This window comes from Triturus cristatus, chromosome 7 (assembly GCF_964204655.1).
Source record: "Triturus cristatus chromosome 7, aTriCri1.1, whole genome shotgun sequence".
Taxonomy (NCBI): domain Eukaryota; kingdom Metazoa; phylum Chordata; class Amphibia; order Caudata; family Salamandridae; genus Triturus; species Triturus cristatus.
In genome coordinates, this window is record NC_140590.1 from 545,552,713 (window position 1) to 545,571,117 (window position 18,405).

Sequence of the window (18,405 nt, forward strand, 5' to 3'; positions counted from 1 at the left end):
GTGGATACAGAGCTTTAGGTTCATTGAGCATTCTGGAATGTCCCTCAGCTCTCCAGGTTGCAAACAGGACATCAATCAATCTCCCAATATAGTGCACGTGGTTCACATATCCACACCTTTCTTGTGATCAACTCTAGCTCCTTTCAATCCTCAACTTGGCTTAATATTGACTCTTAGGAATCTACATGGATCCAGGTATCGGAAATAAGAGGAACTGAAGGGACGTCGGTACTAGTAATGCAAACACTTGTCATTTGGGCATTCACAGATTGTGTCTTCATTGTGGGATTGCATTTTTCTAGAAACAAAACACATACTGGAAAAATATTTTCCCTCTAAGCACCCATCTATCTTTAGAACGACACATTTATTGTGGCACTTTCCTGGTTTGGAATGGAAAAGGAGGTGGCTTAACCAATTCACATTGCTGATGGAGAGTGGGTGACACCTTGGCTGTATTGTAGGGGGCCCAAGGTTGAAGGGAGCCGAGAAACCTTTAGATGTTTGAATTTAATAACATGTCCCAAAATACGACAACATGTGATGTGTTTCCCCCCACAGTTAAAGCTTCTGCAACATGTCTATATCCCAATACCAGTATTGACGATTCTACAAATGAAATGGGATCATGTACACCAGCACCCTTAAGAGATGGTGATGGAAATCCTGAACTATAACATACACATGCAAGGCATCTGCTACTGAGACAGAAAAGGCTTTCGAAGTAGGTGTCCTAAAGTGCACTAGGCTCCAAGTGATGTAACTTACCGTCCTCCAGAGTCTGGCAGTATACCATGTCCGAGTAGGGGCCCTCACCCTGGGAATTGTAAGCACATACGCGCATCTCGTAATCGCAGTAGGGGTAGAGATTGACCAGCTCTGCTGAGGGTGTTTTGGTATCGATGATGGTGGCTCCTGATTCTGGATCTCCTTGGATCCAGTATTTCACCTGAAATCAGGGATAATAATTTATGTGCTGTTCATGTGTGCATGCCTCACTTTTGCTATCCTACCAAACACTGTATCAGTATACCAGGCATTAGCACGTTCCTTAATCCACATATCAACCACTTCAGTATATACAAATGCCATCTGATAGCTAGACATGAAATTCCTTAACTTGCTTCTACAATTCCTGTACATCAAGACATGTTTTGCAACCAGGCATGATAGGGTTCTATGTGCCAAACTAACAGGTCTCCTGCACATACAAACATCTCCATCTGTTTAGCGTGATAGGACTCCTTGTGCAACACTTCCAGCACTTTTGTAGATACAGACATGTCGGGCAACCAGGCATAATCTGGCTCCTTATGTCTCGCTTCTACCACCCTTGTACACCCAAATATGATGGAGCCGCTCGGTTGGACATGCTGCTTATGCCTCTTATGGAAACCGAAGGCACCATAAAGCCAGGCACGTTCTGACCACTAGGACTTAATTCCAGCATATCCGTTCAAGAAATTGATCTCTAGAGCACACAACACAGCCTGACCTTTATATCCTATTTCCAGGAACTTGATATATATTAAAGTACCATGATGCACTATCTGCCTTGCTTTCAGCACCCTTGTATAGACTGACTCTGTGGCAATCGGCCAAACAGGATTTGTCCATGTTTCACTTTCAGAAGCTCTGAACATGGGCACATCTCCATTTTGCTCTTTATCACACACTGTCAGCATGTTTTCACCCACAAATGATTTCAGAGACAGTTAACATCTTCTCATTATGCCTCAAGTCCAGTATCTAAGAACAATCATACAGCTTCCTAGAGCCATACACGATGTGCCGCATTATGCCTCACTTCTAAATCCACTGTGTACACAGGGTCTCAAAGCCAGGGATCGCTCCTTTATATTCAGATGTCACAAAGACAGTCTGTTTCTTACGCCACACTTTCACACAGACAGTTTATTGAGGTATAGCACAGCCTGACACTGATCACTCACCTGCTTAATTTCAGTTCATACATAAAGTAGTCTGAAAAATAAGCACCATCTGGGTGTCAAGTCCATCGTCAAGCTTCCATTGCAGGCTATGCTGAAAATCTCAGGCAGCAAGACATCTTCTTCCGCTTCTTTGGGCACAACTAGTTGAATTTCTTTTGTATGTTCAGAGTTAGAGGCATGCAATTGCAGTAGACGGATTGCATTCATGGTTTGGATCATGCTTAAGCCTGTCCTTTTAGTTTTCCTACCTTGTATCCTGATGGTTTCCCTTGAGGTGGCACCCAGTTCGCTCGGATCTTCCTGGCGCTCACAGCCTGGGCATTGAGGTTGATGGGGGCACCCAGTGTGCCTCGTGGGGAGGACGCATGCTGAAGCTGCTCTCCACCTTTAACACCACCTTTTATGATAGGCTCTAAGAAAGGATGAAGAGATAGGTTGAGGTGAGAGTAGTGTTATAGTGCTTTAGCCATACCACAGAAGTAACACCACAACAGTCTTGCGGTTCATGGTAAGGGTAGACCACTACAGTGCAGCTGAGAACAAATTAACAGACAGAAGGTCCAAGAAAATGTTTGAGGAGGAATAAGGTCAGTGTAAGCATAGGGTAACAAAACACAACATTTGTAAGCATGTAATGCCTTATTTTAGATTGTTTTATTTTCAAGGTAATGCCAGGATTTCGAAATTATTTATTTGGATGCTTAAAAATTCAGTGGAAATCTTGGTATGACATGAAAAATAGATGGTTTCTTGGCTGACCAGCACAAGTCTTTGGTATTTACAACATTGTGTGGCCTCTTGAAGCAAATTGGAATAGGCAAACAGAAATCGTGGCCATTCTTGCAATGGTAGTATGGTAGAGCTCAATAATATTTTCCACACAGAGTAGTTTCTGTAACAAAGGGGTGAAGTCTCTTGATACACATCAAACAATTATGGTGATTAAAACACTTAAAATTGATATACATAGGGGAGTCAGACTGTCAAACTGTAGCCTCCTGCCAGGTCCTTTGAAATCTTTAGGAATCATTGCTGTACTTGTGTCTTCTTCCCCTGGGAAGATGTTGCTAAAAGCATTTTGGTGACCCCACAAGATAAAACTCGATGCAGAGTAGTTCACAAGGGAGTGACCCTGAGACCAAACCACTTTTGACATACTTTTCTTGAGGCATTAATGTAGTGGAAATTATCCAAAGAGTTTGGCTTACCTGTAGGGTCTGCAATAGTAATAGTGGTCTGGGGGTATTTGCCAATCTTTGCCCCAAATTTGGGGTTACTGAGGTCCATTGCAAACTGCTTGACTTGTCCGTTGCGGAGCAGTGTGTCCATCTCAGAAAGCTCCAGCAGCTTCACAGGGATCTCTTTTCGTGTCTCATCTGGCTGGAAGATCAGGTCTCCATCTGTGAAGAGATAATCCTGGAAGGAAAGAGCAGAGGTGTAATATGGAAGGCACATTTACCAAGAAGATAATTGTTTCTTGATGTGACTAAGAATTGAATAGGATTACAATTTAAGTATCAATAAAGAACTTCACGCATTAGAGAGCTTGAATGTTGGGAGGGGCTCAGAGCAGAGCTCTCGGGCCATATGCTACCCACAGACCAGTTAGAGTTCCGTGTCATCACAGATGAAGGTGACAAGAAACACTCACAATGATATTAAAGAGGACACAACACATAAGACAGGGCACCATATAGAACAGGGGCAATTTTCTTCCTTTCTTCATCGTAACAAAGGGAATTGAGGCAAGCCATGATGACATGCTATAAAATGACCTGGCTAATCCTACTGCAAGTTGCTCCACTTCACCCCACTAAAAACATGAAATAAAGAGGCAAAACAAAAGGACGTAAGCCACAGTAACCCCACAACTATGAATAATGAAGACTTGCAACAGGAGTTAAAAAACACATAAAGAGAAAGGCACCAAAAAGTGGAAGCAATATTTCCTAAGTAATAAAACGCACACAAAAACACAAAACAAACAAACTAAATTCTGAGACCAGCTGTGATCTACCCACCATCATAACGACAAAACTACACTTGAAAGAATTTTAGATCCAGGTGCCATAAAATTGCAAATAAAACACCTAACCGCAGCCAATGTTTAACAGCAATCTGTAGTAAACAACAAGGGGGACAATGAGGGCTTGATAAAGGTCCACCGTACTTGCCCTGGGTAGAACTAGAAGACAAAAGAGGTACGGTGTTCCTGGGTGGCAAGTTGGCCACCTGGTGAGTACTCAGAGTGGTGGGGAGGTGGGAAATACCTCCTTTCGAAACTAGGACCCTCACACACCCAGCAAGCTAGGTGTCATGCTTCATCATATGGGTCTGCTCCTCGTCGAGCCGGCGCTGCAATGCTCGACGGGCACCCATAAAGAATCTCTTTATCGGAGATCTTTTGTTCCTTGCCGTATAGGTGCCATGGGTATGAGGGGCCTGGTAAGATGTAGATGTGGTGTGTGGGTTAAAACAGGTTAGGGAATCCTCTATAATTATTTTTATTCTGGAGAGGTCACAACCTGATTAAAAAGTAAAAAGAAGAAGGAGGGCGACTATTTTGTTTTAATCTGACAAAAATTACGCTCTACCCCTTAGTGGTCAACATGTTTCTCGCCTATAAAATGTCTCTAATAGATCAGTTGGCGATTCCTCAGGACCTAGTGACTAAATGAAAACGAACTACAGTGTGTGGTGTGGTTCTACATACCACTTCTTCTCTCAGTAGGATGTTCCCCCGGAGAAAAGCAGCCGACCTCTTAAGGATTCAAGTGCGGCTTCATCAGACCGCAGCGGAGTATATGGACACTCAACGTAGTGTCACTGCTCCCGCTCAGAGCAGTCCGGCTCACCTACCCGCTCCGCTGCATCAGGAAGGAGAGGAGAGGTTCCGAAAGAAGGTATTTCCCACCTCCCCACCACTCTGAGTACTCACCAGGTGGCCAACTTGCCACCCAGGAACACCGTACCTCTTTTGTCTTCCCGAACAGCAATCTGTCACACAGAACCAAGGGCCGGTCAAAGTTTCCATGATATCACGGACAGAGGTGATAGGAAAGGACATTGTAAATGTCCCATCATTCCTAGCTGCAAACACGCACATACAAAGACACACACACCCCTCCCCCCACCTCTTCATATAGAGGTTTGCTGCTGGGTTTTGTCCTATACTTGGTGGGTTTCATCCTTAGTGGCAGGCAGTAAACCTGTTGGCGTATGAGGGTAGGTGAGCCGGACTCCTCACCCAAGGGCGTCAGGTTTTCTATCCTTGGAGGAACGCTTGGGTTGAGCCAAAATATTATTTCAGAGGCAGACTGCAATATTTTACGTTCATTCTGTGGCTGCCAGCCTGCATATTCTTTTATCTCTGGTGTTTCAAGTCCCAGACTGCTATATGCAACCTCTTTCAGTGACATCATTGTAATAAATGGAAAATATACACCTTTGAACCTTGATGAATAGAGTAGGCTTTACTAGGTGAAAGACACCCCAGCCACTTGGCCCAACCGCTTCCTGTATAACAAAATACTGTACAACATAGCAAGTGTAACCATGCAACAGGATCCTAATCAGAACATTTTCTGACACAACTTTTGTACAGGCTATTGGACAACAGTCAGAACCATGCATTGTTGTTGACTTCCCCTTAAAAGCGAGGGGGGAATGATAAATGAGTAAAACCTTCCCACTTAAAGAAGACAAAAGCAAATTGAGAAAACTTGTATGTGTTACTGCATAATAGTCTTTGAGATACTTATAATTATTAATCTTCCTAGAAGAACTTCCACCGTTCTTTCATTTTATATCCTGGCTCTAGGGTCTGAGCCTACAACAAGCATTCCCCTACCCCACAAAAACCACCCCACTTAAATTCCAAATACAATGATCTTCAGTTTTCACTGCATTCCCAAACAATTTAACCATTCATAGGGGATTTGTGAACTTCCCCTTGCCCTTCATTAAGCTGTCCCTTCTCTGTGGTATCCGCTAGCACTCTACCCACATTAACCCATTCAGGATTGGTCATAATGTTCGCTTTCCTGTTCGTAAACAATTCAAAAGATGCTCTCCTACTAACCATATGTTGTATGACTCTGTAAGCTGCAAATGTATGTCATAACTCCTCGCTCCAATTCCTATCACAACACCTAGCCATGACAATAGCTTTCTTCATTACTTTACTGACTCCTAATACTGCATTACTTGATTCGGGATGATAACGTGAACACCCTTTTTGTTTTATCCTTCTGTGCGACAAGAAACTCATCATCTCCTTAGAGGTTAACTGCATCCCATTATCTGACAAGACACAATATGGAAAACCTTCCTTGTCCAAAACGTCATTATGAAACTCAATTACTGTCCTGGTCTCCACATTGGGAAGAATGTTGTACTCAGGCTATTTAGAATACAAGTCTGTAAGAGCCAATACATATGCTCCCAGTGCATAGGGGATTCATTATATTTAGTGCAATCTCCTCCCATGGTCATATGAGAAGTTCTCTCACTTTAAGGGGTTGCAACCTCACTTTTAATCCTATATAAGTTAACCTTCAATCCATACACTTGTGAACCTTTCTTTCTACTGCTTTGTCAAGACCCGGCCACAAGTAGTTCATGCGCAGCCTTTAAATTAGTTTTACTTTCACTTATCTCCATCAATTTAGCACATGTCGACCCAGGTAGAAACAAACTTATGCCTCTGAACAGTAAACCCTTTGCTATTTCATCCCTTGACCACCAATTTCTTTTCTCCTTTTTAGAGCAATCGCTCTTCTCACTTTATCCTTTCTCAACCTTACTAATTATCCCTAGCAATATGGGTTCCTGCTTCAACTCTAACTACCACTCCTCCTTTTCCACCACTCCAGCTTCAAGCGCACAAACCTTCACGTTCTCTTCCAACCAATTCTACTCCTCATACTCCGCCGGTTTGATCTTTACTCTTTAACATCAGCATATATAAACAAATTGCTTCTTTGTTCATTGAACTTGGTATATATCCCACCACAAACTCAAATTCCTGAGGGACCCAACTGATAATTCGAGCTGAGACAGAGTCAAGCCCTATTTCCAGATATTGAGGGCCTCATTTGTGAGAAGTGACGCATCGTTGCGTGAAAGCAGCGATGCGTCACTTCTCAGTGCTCCCTCCTTGCGGCATAATGGATGCATCATATTTACTGTAGGACGCATCATGTCGCAAGGAGTTACAGATACGTCAGTATTTCTGACGTATCTGTAGGCGCAAAAGTGACGCATTGCTGGAGTGTGTCACAAAAGTGACGCAACTCCAGCAATGTGTCCTTTCACACGGGGCAAGCCCCATGTGAAAGGGCCTGCGTCAGTCTTACGCCTGTTGTGAGGCAGGCGTAAGATATTGACGCATTTGCACCCTAGAAGTGGCGCAGTGAAATCTCGTAGATTTCACTGCGTCACTTCTATGAGGCTTACTTACGTGGGAACGCCCACCCTGCATACATTATACCTGACGCAGGTATATTTGTAAATAGGGCGCAACAGGAGACATGTTTTACGCCGCCGATGCATCAAAAAAAGTGACACAACGGAATTGCACAACTGTCGCAAGGGCTCATAAATAAGCCCCTGACTTTTTTACTGGTTGGTAGGCCCCACAGAAGAGTCTTCAATCTTTTGATGACCCAAAACACCTCTAAAGCCTCCAGCTCATAACTGAATAATTATTTCAGCCTTTTTTCAATACCCTTAAAATAAACCTAGTGGTTCTCTCCTCACTCCCTAGTCTCTGTAGTAGGACTGCACCAAGATACTTTATACTTGCATCAGTAATCAATGTACATTTAATGGAAGGTTCATATCTCTGTAGACTTAAAATAACTCTCAGGCTGTCTTTTGCATCACACAACTCGTTTTCAGTGCATTCATTCTTCTGGAACTCTTTGCCCTTCTTTAACAGCTTATTGATATTTGATGTCCTGGCAGCAGAATTTGATACAGATTGTCCATGAAATTCCACCATGGCCAAGAATGAAGCAACTTTCTCTTTGTTTTCAGGGGCCTACACTTCCTAAATTGTGATAACCAAGTCATCTATAGGCCGGCCTTTTACCTTTACCAGTGAGTTTGTGGCCGATGTAATTTATTTTATTTTGATGTAACATGTATTCATAACGTGCATTTGTAAAGAGCACGTTCACCCAGAAGGGTATTTTTGGCGCTGAATAACAAATGTTTATTGTTACCCAACTCAATGGTACTCAATTTATTGACCTCAGAAGGATGAAAGGCAGAGTGGACTCGCCGTGATTTGAACCTGTACAAACACAGGCTCATACAGTGGACACATTGGTGCACTAAGCCACCAGACCCACCTAAGTCAACTTAAGAGTCAACCCACTCTCTTCCAGTTTCCCTAAAACTTCTGTAAATTGTTTATTGTGTTCCTCAAAATCTCTACCAAAGAATAGAATAACATCTTGATATACCCTACCCTGGTCCGACCTTCTAAACATACTTTCTATCATTCTTTAAAAGACAGAAGAGGCATAAATGTGGCCAAACGGTATTCTCAGGAACCTGTATATGCCACTTGGTGTGACAAATGGCATCAAGTCCCATGATTCCGAGTGTAAATTAACCTGGTGGGATGCTGATATAAAATAAAGTGCGTTGAAGACCTTGGCTCTACCCAAATCTGACATCAGGTCCATGATATTGGGCATATTTGTCCACTGCCACATTTTTATTTAGAGACCTTAAGTCTATGCATAAACAATCCTCTCCCCCTGGTTTCCTAGCAACCACCACCGGTGCCAGACATTCAGAATATCCAACCTTTTCAATATTGGCCCTTTAATCAACCTTTTAATTACTTTATCAACATCCTCACTTATGGCTGGACGTATTCCTCTTACCTTAACTACTACTGGTATCGCATCTTGATTCAATCTATGTTTGTGTAAATATCCTTTCAAGCAGTGCTAAATTTTAGCCGGTGTTTGCCGGTGGAAAGCACCGGCATTTATTTTTAAGTACCTGTACCTAATTGTCTGCAACAGACATTTACGAGAGTAAGACAGGGAAAAACGTGCAAACGGGAAAGACAGAGGATGAGAAAGACGGGAAAACCCTCTCAAAGGGAGAAAGCAACAACCTGCAAGAGTGATGAAAAGGGACAACAGTGTCTTGCAGTAGATTTAAGAGGCCTGAGGTGGTATTCTGTGCGCATACATTAAATTGCACCAGCCACGTGTCAAAGCAGTGCCTTGGGAACCGGCACTCTTTTATTAACAAATTAAGCACTGATTTCAAGCATACCAACTCACTACTAAAGACTCCAGGGAATTATTTTACCACATCACTTTCAAGCAGGTTGATCTCCAACACAGTCTTCACCTCCTCAGTGCCCTTCAATCTTATAGGACAGTCAGAAAAAGAATCTGGTAGTAACTTCAGCTCATCCTGGTGAAACCAACTAATTACATCTCCCTTGCATGAACTATACATTTTCCCCCAAATCATTCACTCTTTAAACTCCACAGTCCGTCCTGTACCCCAGCTCTCCGGGTTTGAATAATTTAATTCCATCCTTTAAGTTCTTCTTATATAATTTATTTGACACAATAGTTCATTTTGCACCTGAATCAAACAGTATCCTCAAACGGTGGCCCTCTATCTTCACCATTTCATATGGACCATCTTTCTTTCCTACTACCACCTGCAACATAACTTCTTCCACTTGTTCTGTTACTTCACTGATTTAACTTGAGATGTTCAATGCTTTGCACACTGCCCTCTTTTCTCCCAGACATTGCATGCTGCCTTGAACACTGGACACTCCTTGTCATGGGCTAGATGACCTATAATTTCACAACTGTAACATCTCAAACCTGGTATTATACTATCACCTTTATCACCTTTAGATTTGGTCTTAACCAGATGTAGGGTTTGTTTGTCATTCACCCCCCCACCACTGTTTTTCTTTATCAACTCCACACAGCCCATGTTATATTCTAAATATGTTCTATTGCCTTTACAACTTTGATTACTTCATTTAAAACTGGATCATCTTTGAGCCAGAGTTCATCCCTGACTTTTTCAATATCACAGCCCAGCATGCATTGGTTATGTATCCTTTATTCCAAATTTGACCAGAACTTACAGCTAGTTGCTAACTTCCTCAGAGCTGTTATAAAGTCCCTAACACATGCCATCACCTCCTAATGCGTCTTACTGAAATATAGCATCTCCAATATAGAGCATACTTTAGTCAAATAATGTAGATCCAATTTTGTATATAAATTTCAAATTATGTAAAATGAAATGCCTCTTCAGATGTAAAATCAAGAAGACGCTCAAACACCTCTTGCTCTTCTGGCCCTAACCAACACATTAATGAAGAGGATTTTCTCTCCACTGTTAAAGTCATCCTATATATTCTGGTGTAATAAAATTAATTGAGATTGGATCTCCAGGTGTAGTGAGGAAAAATGGAGGCGGTGTAATATTCTGCATAATCAAAACACAAATATTATACTGACAAAACAGAAGTAACTGCAGGCAAATACAGAACAACAAATACCAACAGGCAACATAAGATTCACTTTGTGTACCACCAAAGCCCCACTTAAAAATAGATTTTGAACTGACATATAGATTAAACATGCTGAACAGAAAGATTGGAGCATGCAGCTTATTTGTTTAGGTATTCACCCTCCACTGAATAAATCTTTTTTTTTCCTTTCAGTCAGAAAATGTTATTGCACAATAAAAAATGTTCATTTACTGGCCAAGGCAATTGGAATACATGATAAAAGTAGAACTGGCACCTGGATTCCACTCAAAGTCGAACTGGCACATGAATTTCATTCATCACCACAAATTCCACCTCAGCATTAGACTGGCGCAAGTATTGTGTTCATCGCAGCTATAGTGAACTTGCTATGTGAACTCCAGACCTTTCATCGAGCTGCTCTCCAGTGCAGACCCCTCCAGATTTCATAGTGCCAGGGCTCAGAAGCACAACCTGGCCTTTGGATAATCCAAGGTTGGCTTTTATACCTGTGCTGATGTTGATCCATTAGAATCCAAGGCACACTTCAGTTGACACCCTGATCCTACGCAGCATGCTTAGGCTCAAACATGGAGATCAAACATGGCACATCCCAAGAGCAAACAGCAACGCAACTGTCGCGCTGGCAAGTTGGCTCTACACAAAGGGTCTGCTGACGGTCGCCTGGCATGTGCCAGCTTGATTCTGCAACTGCATCAATGGAGTGGGAGGACACACTCAATGTGAAAGACACACTTTGTTTCTCCTTCACATCATTTTCCTATCATCTTCAGGCTACCCGTCAGCCATTCAACATTAGACAGCACTACATCACTTATGATGCATTCCCAGCAAAATAGGTCGTAATTTCTCTTCAGCTGTTCTGAACCATTCTGTTCCCCTGGTATTCTAATTACCTTCCTCTTTGTAAGGAACCCCATATCACTACTTCGCTCCAGTGCGTGACTGCACTCAGTCTTCAGTACCACTACTAGGTACCAGAAACTAATCATCACCTCCTCTTTCAGAGAGCCTCCCTCATCAACACCCAGATAAGGAGTTAACTTGGCTCCGACTCCTACACTGTTCACACTCCCCATGGACCAGTGGTGTACCAAGCTTGGTGAGGGGGTAGTCCCCACCCCGCTCTTACCTGCGGCCATCGTGGGGTGGCCGTCGAAGGAATCGCCAGCAACCTTCCCCCTGCTCTTACATGCGGTGACAGAGTGAATTACGATTTTACTACCCAAACTCTTTTTAACCTCCCAAGACATACATCTCACGCTACAGACTCTGAAGAGAGAGGAAGTTTGAACAGGGCGTCCTTACATTACCTGAATACCCCATCCCACCCCATCATCGCTAGGCTAACTCCCTCCCTGGCCCTTTACCGAAGCCCTCTTCCACTAGCTACTGTATCGGACTATGTCCTGAATACTTCCTCATTGGCCAAATTCAGGCAACATCACACTGTCTCCAAGCTGTGTAACACCACTGACAGATTCAGATTCTTAAATTTATTCAGATTCCATGGTAGATGAACTCTTTCGCAAAATGTAGCACATGTTCCCTTTCTCCATTCAAAGCTGCCCTCTAAGCTCATCTGCTTTGCTTCGAGAACTAAGAAAGCTCAAATCCAAATCTACTAATTCCAGCTCATTTACGGACATCCTGATTCGGGAGAGCTCTAGCGCTGTCTTGTAAATATATGTACTATTCTTCAAGGAAATCAGTTACTCCCTTAAATAGACAGAAGTGACTCTCTGAACAGTAGTGACTGAGGAGAAAAGTGACAATCTCTGGAGAGTGACAGGGCAGAGAGCAGATAATGTCTACGGTAAGGGGCAAGCTCAATGGTAAGAAGTGACTAGCTACTGAGACAAGTGACTGTGGAGGGAAACGACTGTCTATGGAGAGGAGTGGGCAGGGTGATTTCAGAAAAATTTACACGAGTGACTGTGTGAGCAAAGCACTGAAAGTTCATGGAAAGGAGAGACTGAATATACATGGCAGTGACTAAGAGAAGTGAAGACCAGTGGAAAATAATGGCTGTGCAGATGCTTCACTCTCTTTCTCTAGGAGAGGATTGACTGAGTAAATACCTGTAGGTAAGGGTAACTGTCTGAAAGAAGGAGTGACTGCCTGTAAAGCAGAGTGACTGTGGAAAGGAGTCACTGTCTGCAGCGAAGAGTGACTTGCTGTAGTGGGGGAGTGACAGTGGCTAACAGTAACTAACCTGTAGGAAAGTGCCCCTTTTCAATATGGTCACCCCTACTTTTCGTCTTGTGTCGGATGCAATTTTGACAGAAGTTCACTGGGTTCCTGCTATCCAGGTCCCCAGTGCTAGATCTCTTTCCCTAAAACTGTACAATTGTTTCCCAAATTGGCAATACCTGTAAGTCCCTAGTAAATAGTACCCATGGTTACTAGGGCAAGCAGGCTAAAGAGGACCCCTAAGGATGCAGCATGTATTATGCTACCCTGAGGGACTCCTCAGCTCCACCATGCAGACTGCTGTTGCAGGCTGCGTGCCATGGTGTTGAGAAAAGCATAGACACGACATGGCACATCTCATGTGTGCCATGCCTACAGACACTGCATGCAGTATAGTCACCCCTACAGCAGGCCTTACAGCCCTAAGGCAAGGTGCACTATACTACATCTGTGGATATACCCCTGTGATATCTAAATCGATTCTTGCATGTAACAGGTGAACAGGGAAGCCATTTTAAGAACATATGCTGGACACTGATGTTTACGAGTTACCCAGCTACATAACGGCTTCACAAATACTAGAGTTGTTTAGTATCAAACATCTTGTATTAATAAACCCACACTGATTCCAGTGATAGATTTATTAATGCATGCACCCAGAAAGCAGCTTAGAGGTGCCACCCAAAAACCTTCCGACTACTGGTGTGGTGGCTGACTGGTGTAGACCAGCCTGCCACCACAGACAGGTTTTTGACCCCCTGTAGGAGTGAGCCTGTGCTCTTTGAAGGCAGAAACAATGCCTGCTCAAGCTGGAGGTGTTGTCAGGGGAACAGCCATTACAACGCGGTTTTTACCACGCGCAGCTTTTACATCGCATGCGTTACAACGCATGCGATGTTACAACGCAATGCCATTACAACGCAAGTCTTTACATCGACTTGCGCTAGATGGCATGCTAACATTACAAATAGTGTAGTTTACTATCCCAACACCTTCCCTACTGTTACGTGGACTGGAGTTGGAATAGTAAATTACACTTTTCTAATGTTAGCACGCCATCTAGTGCAAGTGGATGTAAAGACTTGCGTTGTAATGGCATAGCGTTGTAACATAGCATGCGTTGTAACGCATGCGATTATAACTGCACGCGTTGTAATGACACGCGTTGTAGTGTCATACATCCGTGTTGTCACATCCTCCAAGCAGAATGGTTGGCTAAGTAATCAGTATATCAAGGCAGGAGGCTTCAAAGGTCTCTGCCGCCTTTCATATGTGACCCAAGGTTTCCCCAGTCAAGGGAAATACCACCCCCTGCCCTGGGCCCATTTGGAAAATTAGCTAGTCAGGAGGCGTGTTCCCCTCTCAAGCTAGTACCACCCTTAAAGTGTGCTACTTGAAGTGGACACGGCTTTTAGAGTTCCACCATCTTATTTTTGGCATAATTAGGAAATATGGCCATTTCTCTGCAGCTGACTAGTTTCCAAAAACCCCGAGAGACCTCCATCCCTCCGCAAATTGCCAGCAATCTCCCATGGAGTAGAGGAGCTATTACCCTGCAGTCCGCAGGCACTGACAAGCAATGCACAGTTCACCAAGTTGCAGCTCACTGGCCAGCCTGATGCCGCAGCCCCCAGGAAGAGGTACCTGTGCTCCTGAAAGTCAGACCTGTCCCTACACCAAGTGAGAGGACACCAGGCCCAACCAGTGCAGCACAGGACCAATACTCAGGGTACCAGACCCCTTGCAGCAAACAAAGACTGAGTGTGTGGTCCAGCTGTCCTGATTGTGCACCCTCAACTGGCGAGACTGATGACCGCAAGGCTCCAGGATGTAGAGAGCTCAGCTGACCTCTTTGCTCGGCACCCGAGCCCCCCAGCCAGGGTACCAATGAACCGACTGTGCTCCCTTATCTCCCGAACCCTTGTGATTTGAGCCCCCTTTTGGGAGCTCCCGGACTTGTCCCAGTGCCCCCTCTGCAACCGAATGCCTCAGGGAAGGTAACGAGTAACTGCTGGTAGTACTTTGGACCTTGGCCCCATACGACCTTAAGACCTGAAAGAGACCCCCCGAAACCATAAATACCTGTGGGCTATCTATGCCTTTTCTCCCAGAAGAAAGCATTGTGCGTAAAGGCGCACTTAGGTAACTTTTACTTACATGCAAAATTCAATATTTTAAAAAAGTACTTACTTGCTATCAAAATTCTTGGTATCAAAATTTCAATAAAAATACAACTTATTTTTCTAAATTGGTCTAAGGTTTTACTCTTGAATGTGTGTCTCAATTATTGCCTCTGTGAGTACAAAAACTGCTTAGCACTATCCTCTGATATGCCTAACTGTTCACCCACACTACCACAACAGAGAGCATTTGGGATAATATGTGTGCCTCTGTAAACCAATTGTGGTTTGCCTGGACTTTTTGCACAGTGTACCTCATTTTGGTCCACTATATAAAGCACCAGCTTCCTACATAACCCACTTCCTACCTCACTTTTACCAGACTCCTCTACAGAGAACTCTTCCTCGATCCAGTAATGGGAACTCATAGTTCTCACCTTTCCATCCTTGGCGGTAAGGTCACGGGTCCGGTATGTGACTTGTGAACGTCCATTCTCTGTAATCTCCCGCATCACTGGAATTTTCACTGTTTTGTCTAGGCGGCTGTAGGTGTAGGATGGCTGCAGGAAGGTGATGATACTTTTGGCTGAGAAAAAAACCACATGGTCACTAGCAGTAATAGACATAAGGGATTATTTTTCTGCACAGCACCCTATATGTAATCCACACACTTTTCACATGGGTTGTTAGTCAAATGATTCATTGGAATCACACTGCAAAAATACAGTGTTGTTTTTACGTTGTCTATTTATGTAACCCCTATTTTTTAGCAACAATTGCATCTACAGTGCCAAAATCATTAATGGCATTAATCAAAGGTAGAACCAATCCAACTGTATGTTCCTGGGACATAATTCGGCTGGAGACAATGGAAAGTGGGATACCCTGTCACAAACGTGGCAGATATCCCGTCCTCTCCATTACAAGTGCCATAGGACATGATGCAATTGTAATACGGCAGATGAGATTTCAGTCAAGTTTGTGACGGAGTATCCCATCCGCCAAGACCTAAATCAGGCTCTATGTCTACAATGCGCACACACAATTCACGGTTTGAAAGGGGCGATCTATTCAAGATTGCAAGCCTTCCTATTTCATGTATTATGGACTAGTTTGTCCCTGACTTACTGAATGAACCCAGTGGCATCGGCGGTAAATACGATCAGCATAGTTCAATGGCAGGGAGTCTGATGTTCATTCTGTTCAGAAGGTCAATAAGTGCTTCTTTCAAGGTCTTCTTGGGGAAATCCCCTTGGAGGAGGTCATAGTCTCCAAAAAAGATATTTATATTTTGGTAATTATAGTGTAAACCTAGCTAGATAGCAACGCTCTGTTGTACATTATGGTGGGTGTAGAAAGATAAAACTAGATTGTGCACATCAAATGGGAATTACGGGCCAGATGTATCAACGCATTTTCAAATGTATCGAGCGTTAAGAAATCGCAATATGGGTAATCGCAATTATTTGCGATTACCTAAATTGCAAATGCATTTAGGGAATCACAAATTGCGATTCCCTAAATGCTATTCCTGTAGCCATCGCTATTTGCAATATTCCCTTAAGGAATCGCAAATTACCACCAACTACAAGTTGGTGGTAATTTGCGATTTACTTGAAAAATGCATTTTTGGGCATTTTTCAAAGTGCCATGTGGTGCACATACATGCCCTTGGAGCATGTATGTGTGCCACATGTGCACACATGCATATTTCAGGGGTGCAACAGGGTGTCCTTTTGGAACCCTTGCACCCTTGAAATTGCATGCGCAATTTGCGAGTACCTATTGGGTACTCGCAAATTACGCATGCAATTCCCATTCATTCCTATGGGCCTCTGGGAAGCCATTCCTTATTTGCGACTTGCAATTTGCGTGTCGCAAATAAGGAATGTGTAGGAATCGCTAAAAAATTGCTGATTCCTTCATACCTTGCATTTTGCGAGTCTATAATAGCGAATCGGTAATATTTGCTAATATAGACTCACAAAATCCAATTGTGATACATCTGGCCGATGGTGTGTTGTTCTTTTATGTCCGTCACCGGCAGGAGGAACAGAAAAAAAACAATAATCGCCCAGGTTATTAGTGTTTGCGTTTCTGAAAGAAACTTCCAAAGTGGGAGTTTATTTCTGAAAAAAAAAAAGAAATGTGTGCTGAATGGCCTTCAAAATCGACAGTGACTGTCAGTCAACATTTTTGTTCCTTGACAAATGTTCTTTTCAAGGTACAGAGATCACTGTTGGGCTGGAGGTTACTTCTAAATTTGACTGACGTAGTGCTGTCGGATGAGGGACTTAATGTACTCTGCCATCCCACAGTTGCCACTCATTCCGCCAAACAATAAAGCAGGGGTTGAGTTAATTTTCCAGAATCACACCATTTTTTGTCAAGTTTGAAGCTGGTATTCAAACCACCTACTCCATTGGGCCCATAGGAATGAAACTTCACTTTTGCAAATCCTAAATAGTGAATTCTAAGGAAGCGCTATTTGGGAATCGCACATTGAAATGTACATAATTTTGTGATTTCCTGAAAGCGATTTCTACGGATTCCAACGGAGTCGCAATCGCTATTAGGAAATCGCAATTTAGGAAATCGCTAAATTTCGATTTCCCAACAGGAAATAACAGAAATGGCACATATGGAGGAGGGGCCTTTTGCTCACTCTGGAAAATAGGTACATCGCTGTATATTTCTAAGTAAACAGTAGGTGGCGCTCCACACCCGTTTAGGAATCAGAAATTCAACAGTGAAACATTTGCCTTGCACACATTTAAGGGTACAACTACTGATCAGCTGTACAATAATACCTCCATTATTCATTATTAGAATATTCATGTTTTTTTACGGATCATAGCAGGTTCAGAGAGCTGTAGGGGGAAGTCAAACACAAGTCTTTATGAACATTTGTCATGAAGGCTCAAAGAATGGGCGCTACAATTGAGCGCATTCCCGTCTAAACACACTCTAAAAGCTTTTCCATGTAAACAGTGCATGAAAGTTACAAAAAACGTACTCCCTCCTTTCCATCTGCCACTAATCACTAATTCTCAGCTCCTTAATGGGACCTTGGGGGGTGGCTGCCTGAGTTCTGCTCACCCTGTGCTTATGGGACCAGCAGGGATGCTCCTCAGCTGCCCCGGGATGTATAACGGAACCCCGCAGGCCATTACCACGCATGCCTCTTTCATGTAAAATCCTGCATGTAAGTATTTTGCAGGTAAGTGAATTATAAATATATCAATATGTATCTACACATATTTATATGGATATATATATACCATTATATGTCTTTACAGCAACAATTTGAGTTTTTTACAGGTAAGTATAAACCCTTTATAAAAAAAATATATATATATTCAAAAAGTATTTCCTACCTCAACCTCCCAGGGGCGATGAAGAAGGCGCGGACTCCACTTGTATTTGGCGTGGGTAATTTTATTTGCTCACTTACAAAGTCATATATATAGGGTTTATACTGTAAAATACTTATATTATCATAAATTTTCATTGTTATGGCATACATGGTGAAAGCATATGCGTATTAAAAACAATAACAGGTAAGTATAATCCCTATATATAT

General features: G+C 43.0%; 1 protein-coding gene across 5 annotated transcripts in view; it reads right to left on the bottom strand.

Moving 5' to 3' along the window:
- ITGB4 (integrin subunit beta 4) overlaps positions 1 to 18,405 on the bottom strand; it is a 261,824-nt gene that overhangs the window by 65,022 nt on the left and 178,397 nt on the right. For all 5 annotated transcript variants that reach the window (XM_085616984.1, XM_085616983.1, XM_085616982.1 and 2 more), the window contains exons 26-29: positions 15,260 to 15,408; positions 3,161 to 3,368; positions 2,201 to 2,364; positions 769 to 949 (exon numbers count right to left, since the gene is read on the bottom strand). In XM_085616984.1, the coding sequence (XP_085473110.1) occupies positions 769 to 949; positions 2,201 to 2,364; positions 3,161 to 3,368; positions 15,260 to 15,408 (702 nt within the window). The remainder of the gene's footprint in view (positions 1 to 768; positions 950 to 2,200; positions 2,365 to 3,160; positions 3,369 to 15,259; positions 15,409 to 18,405) is intronic.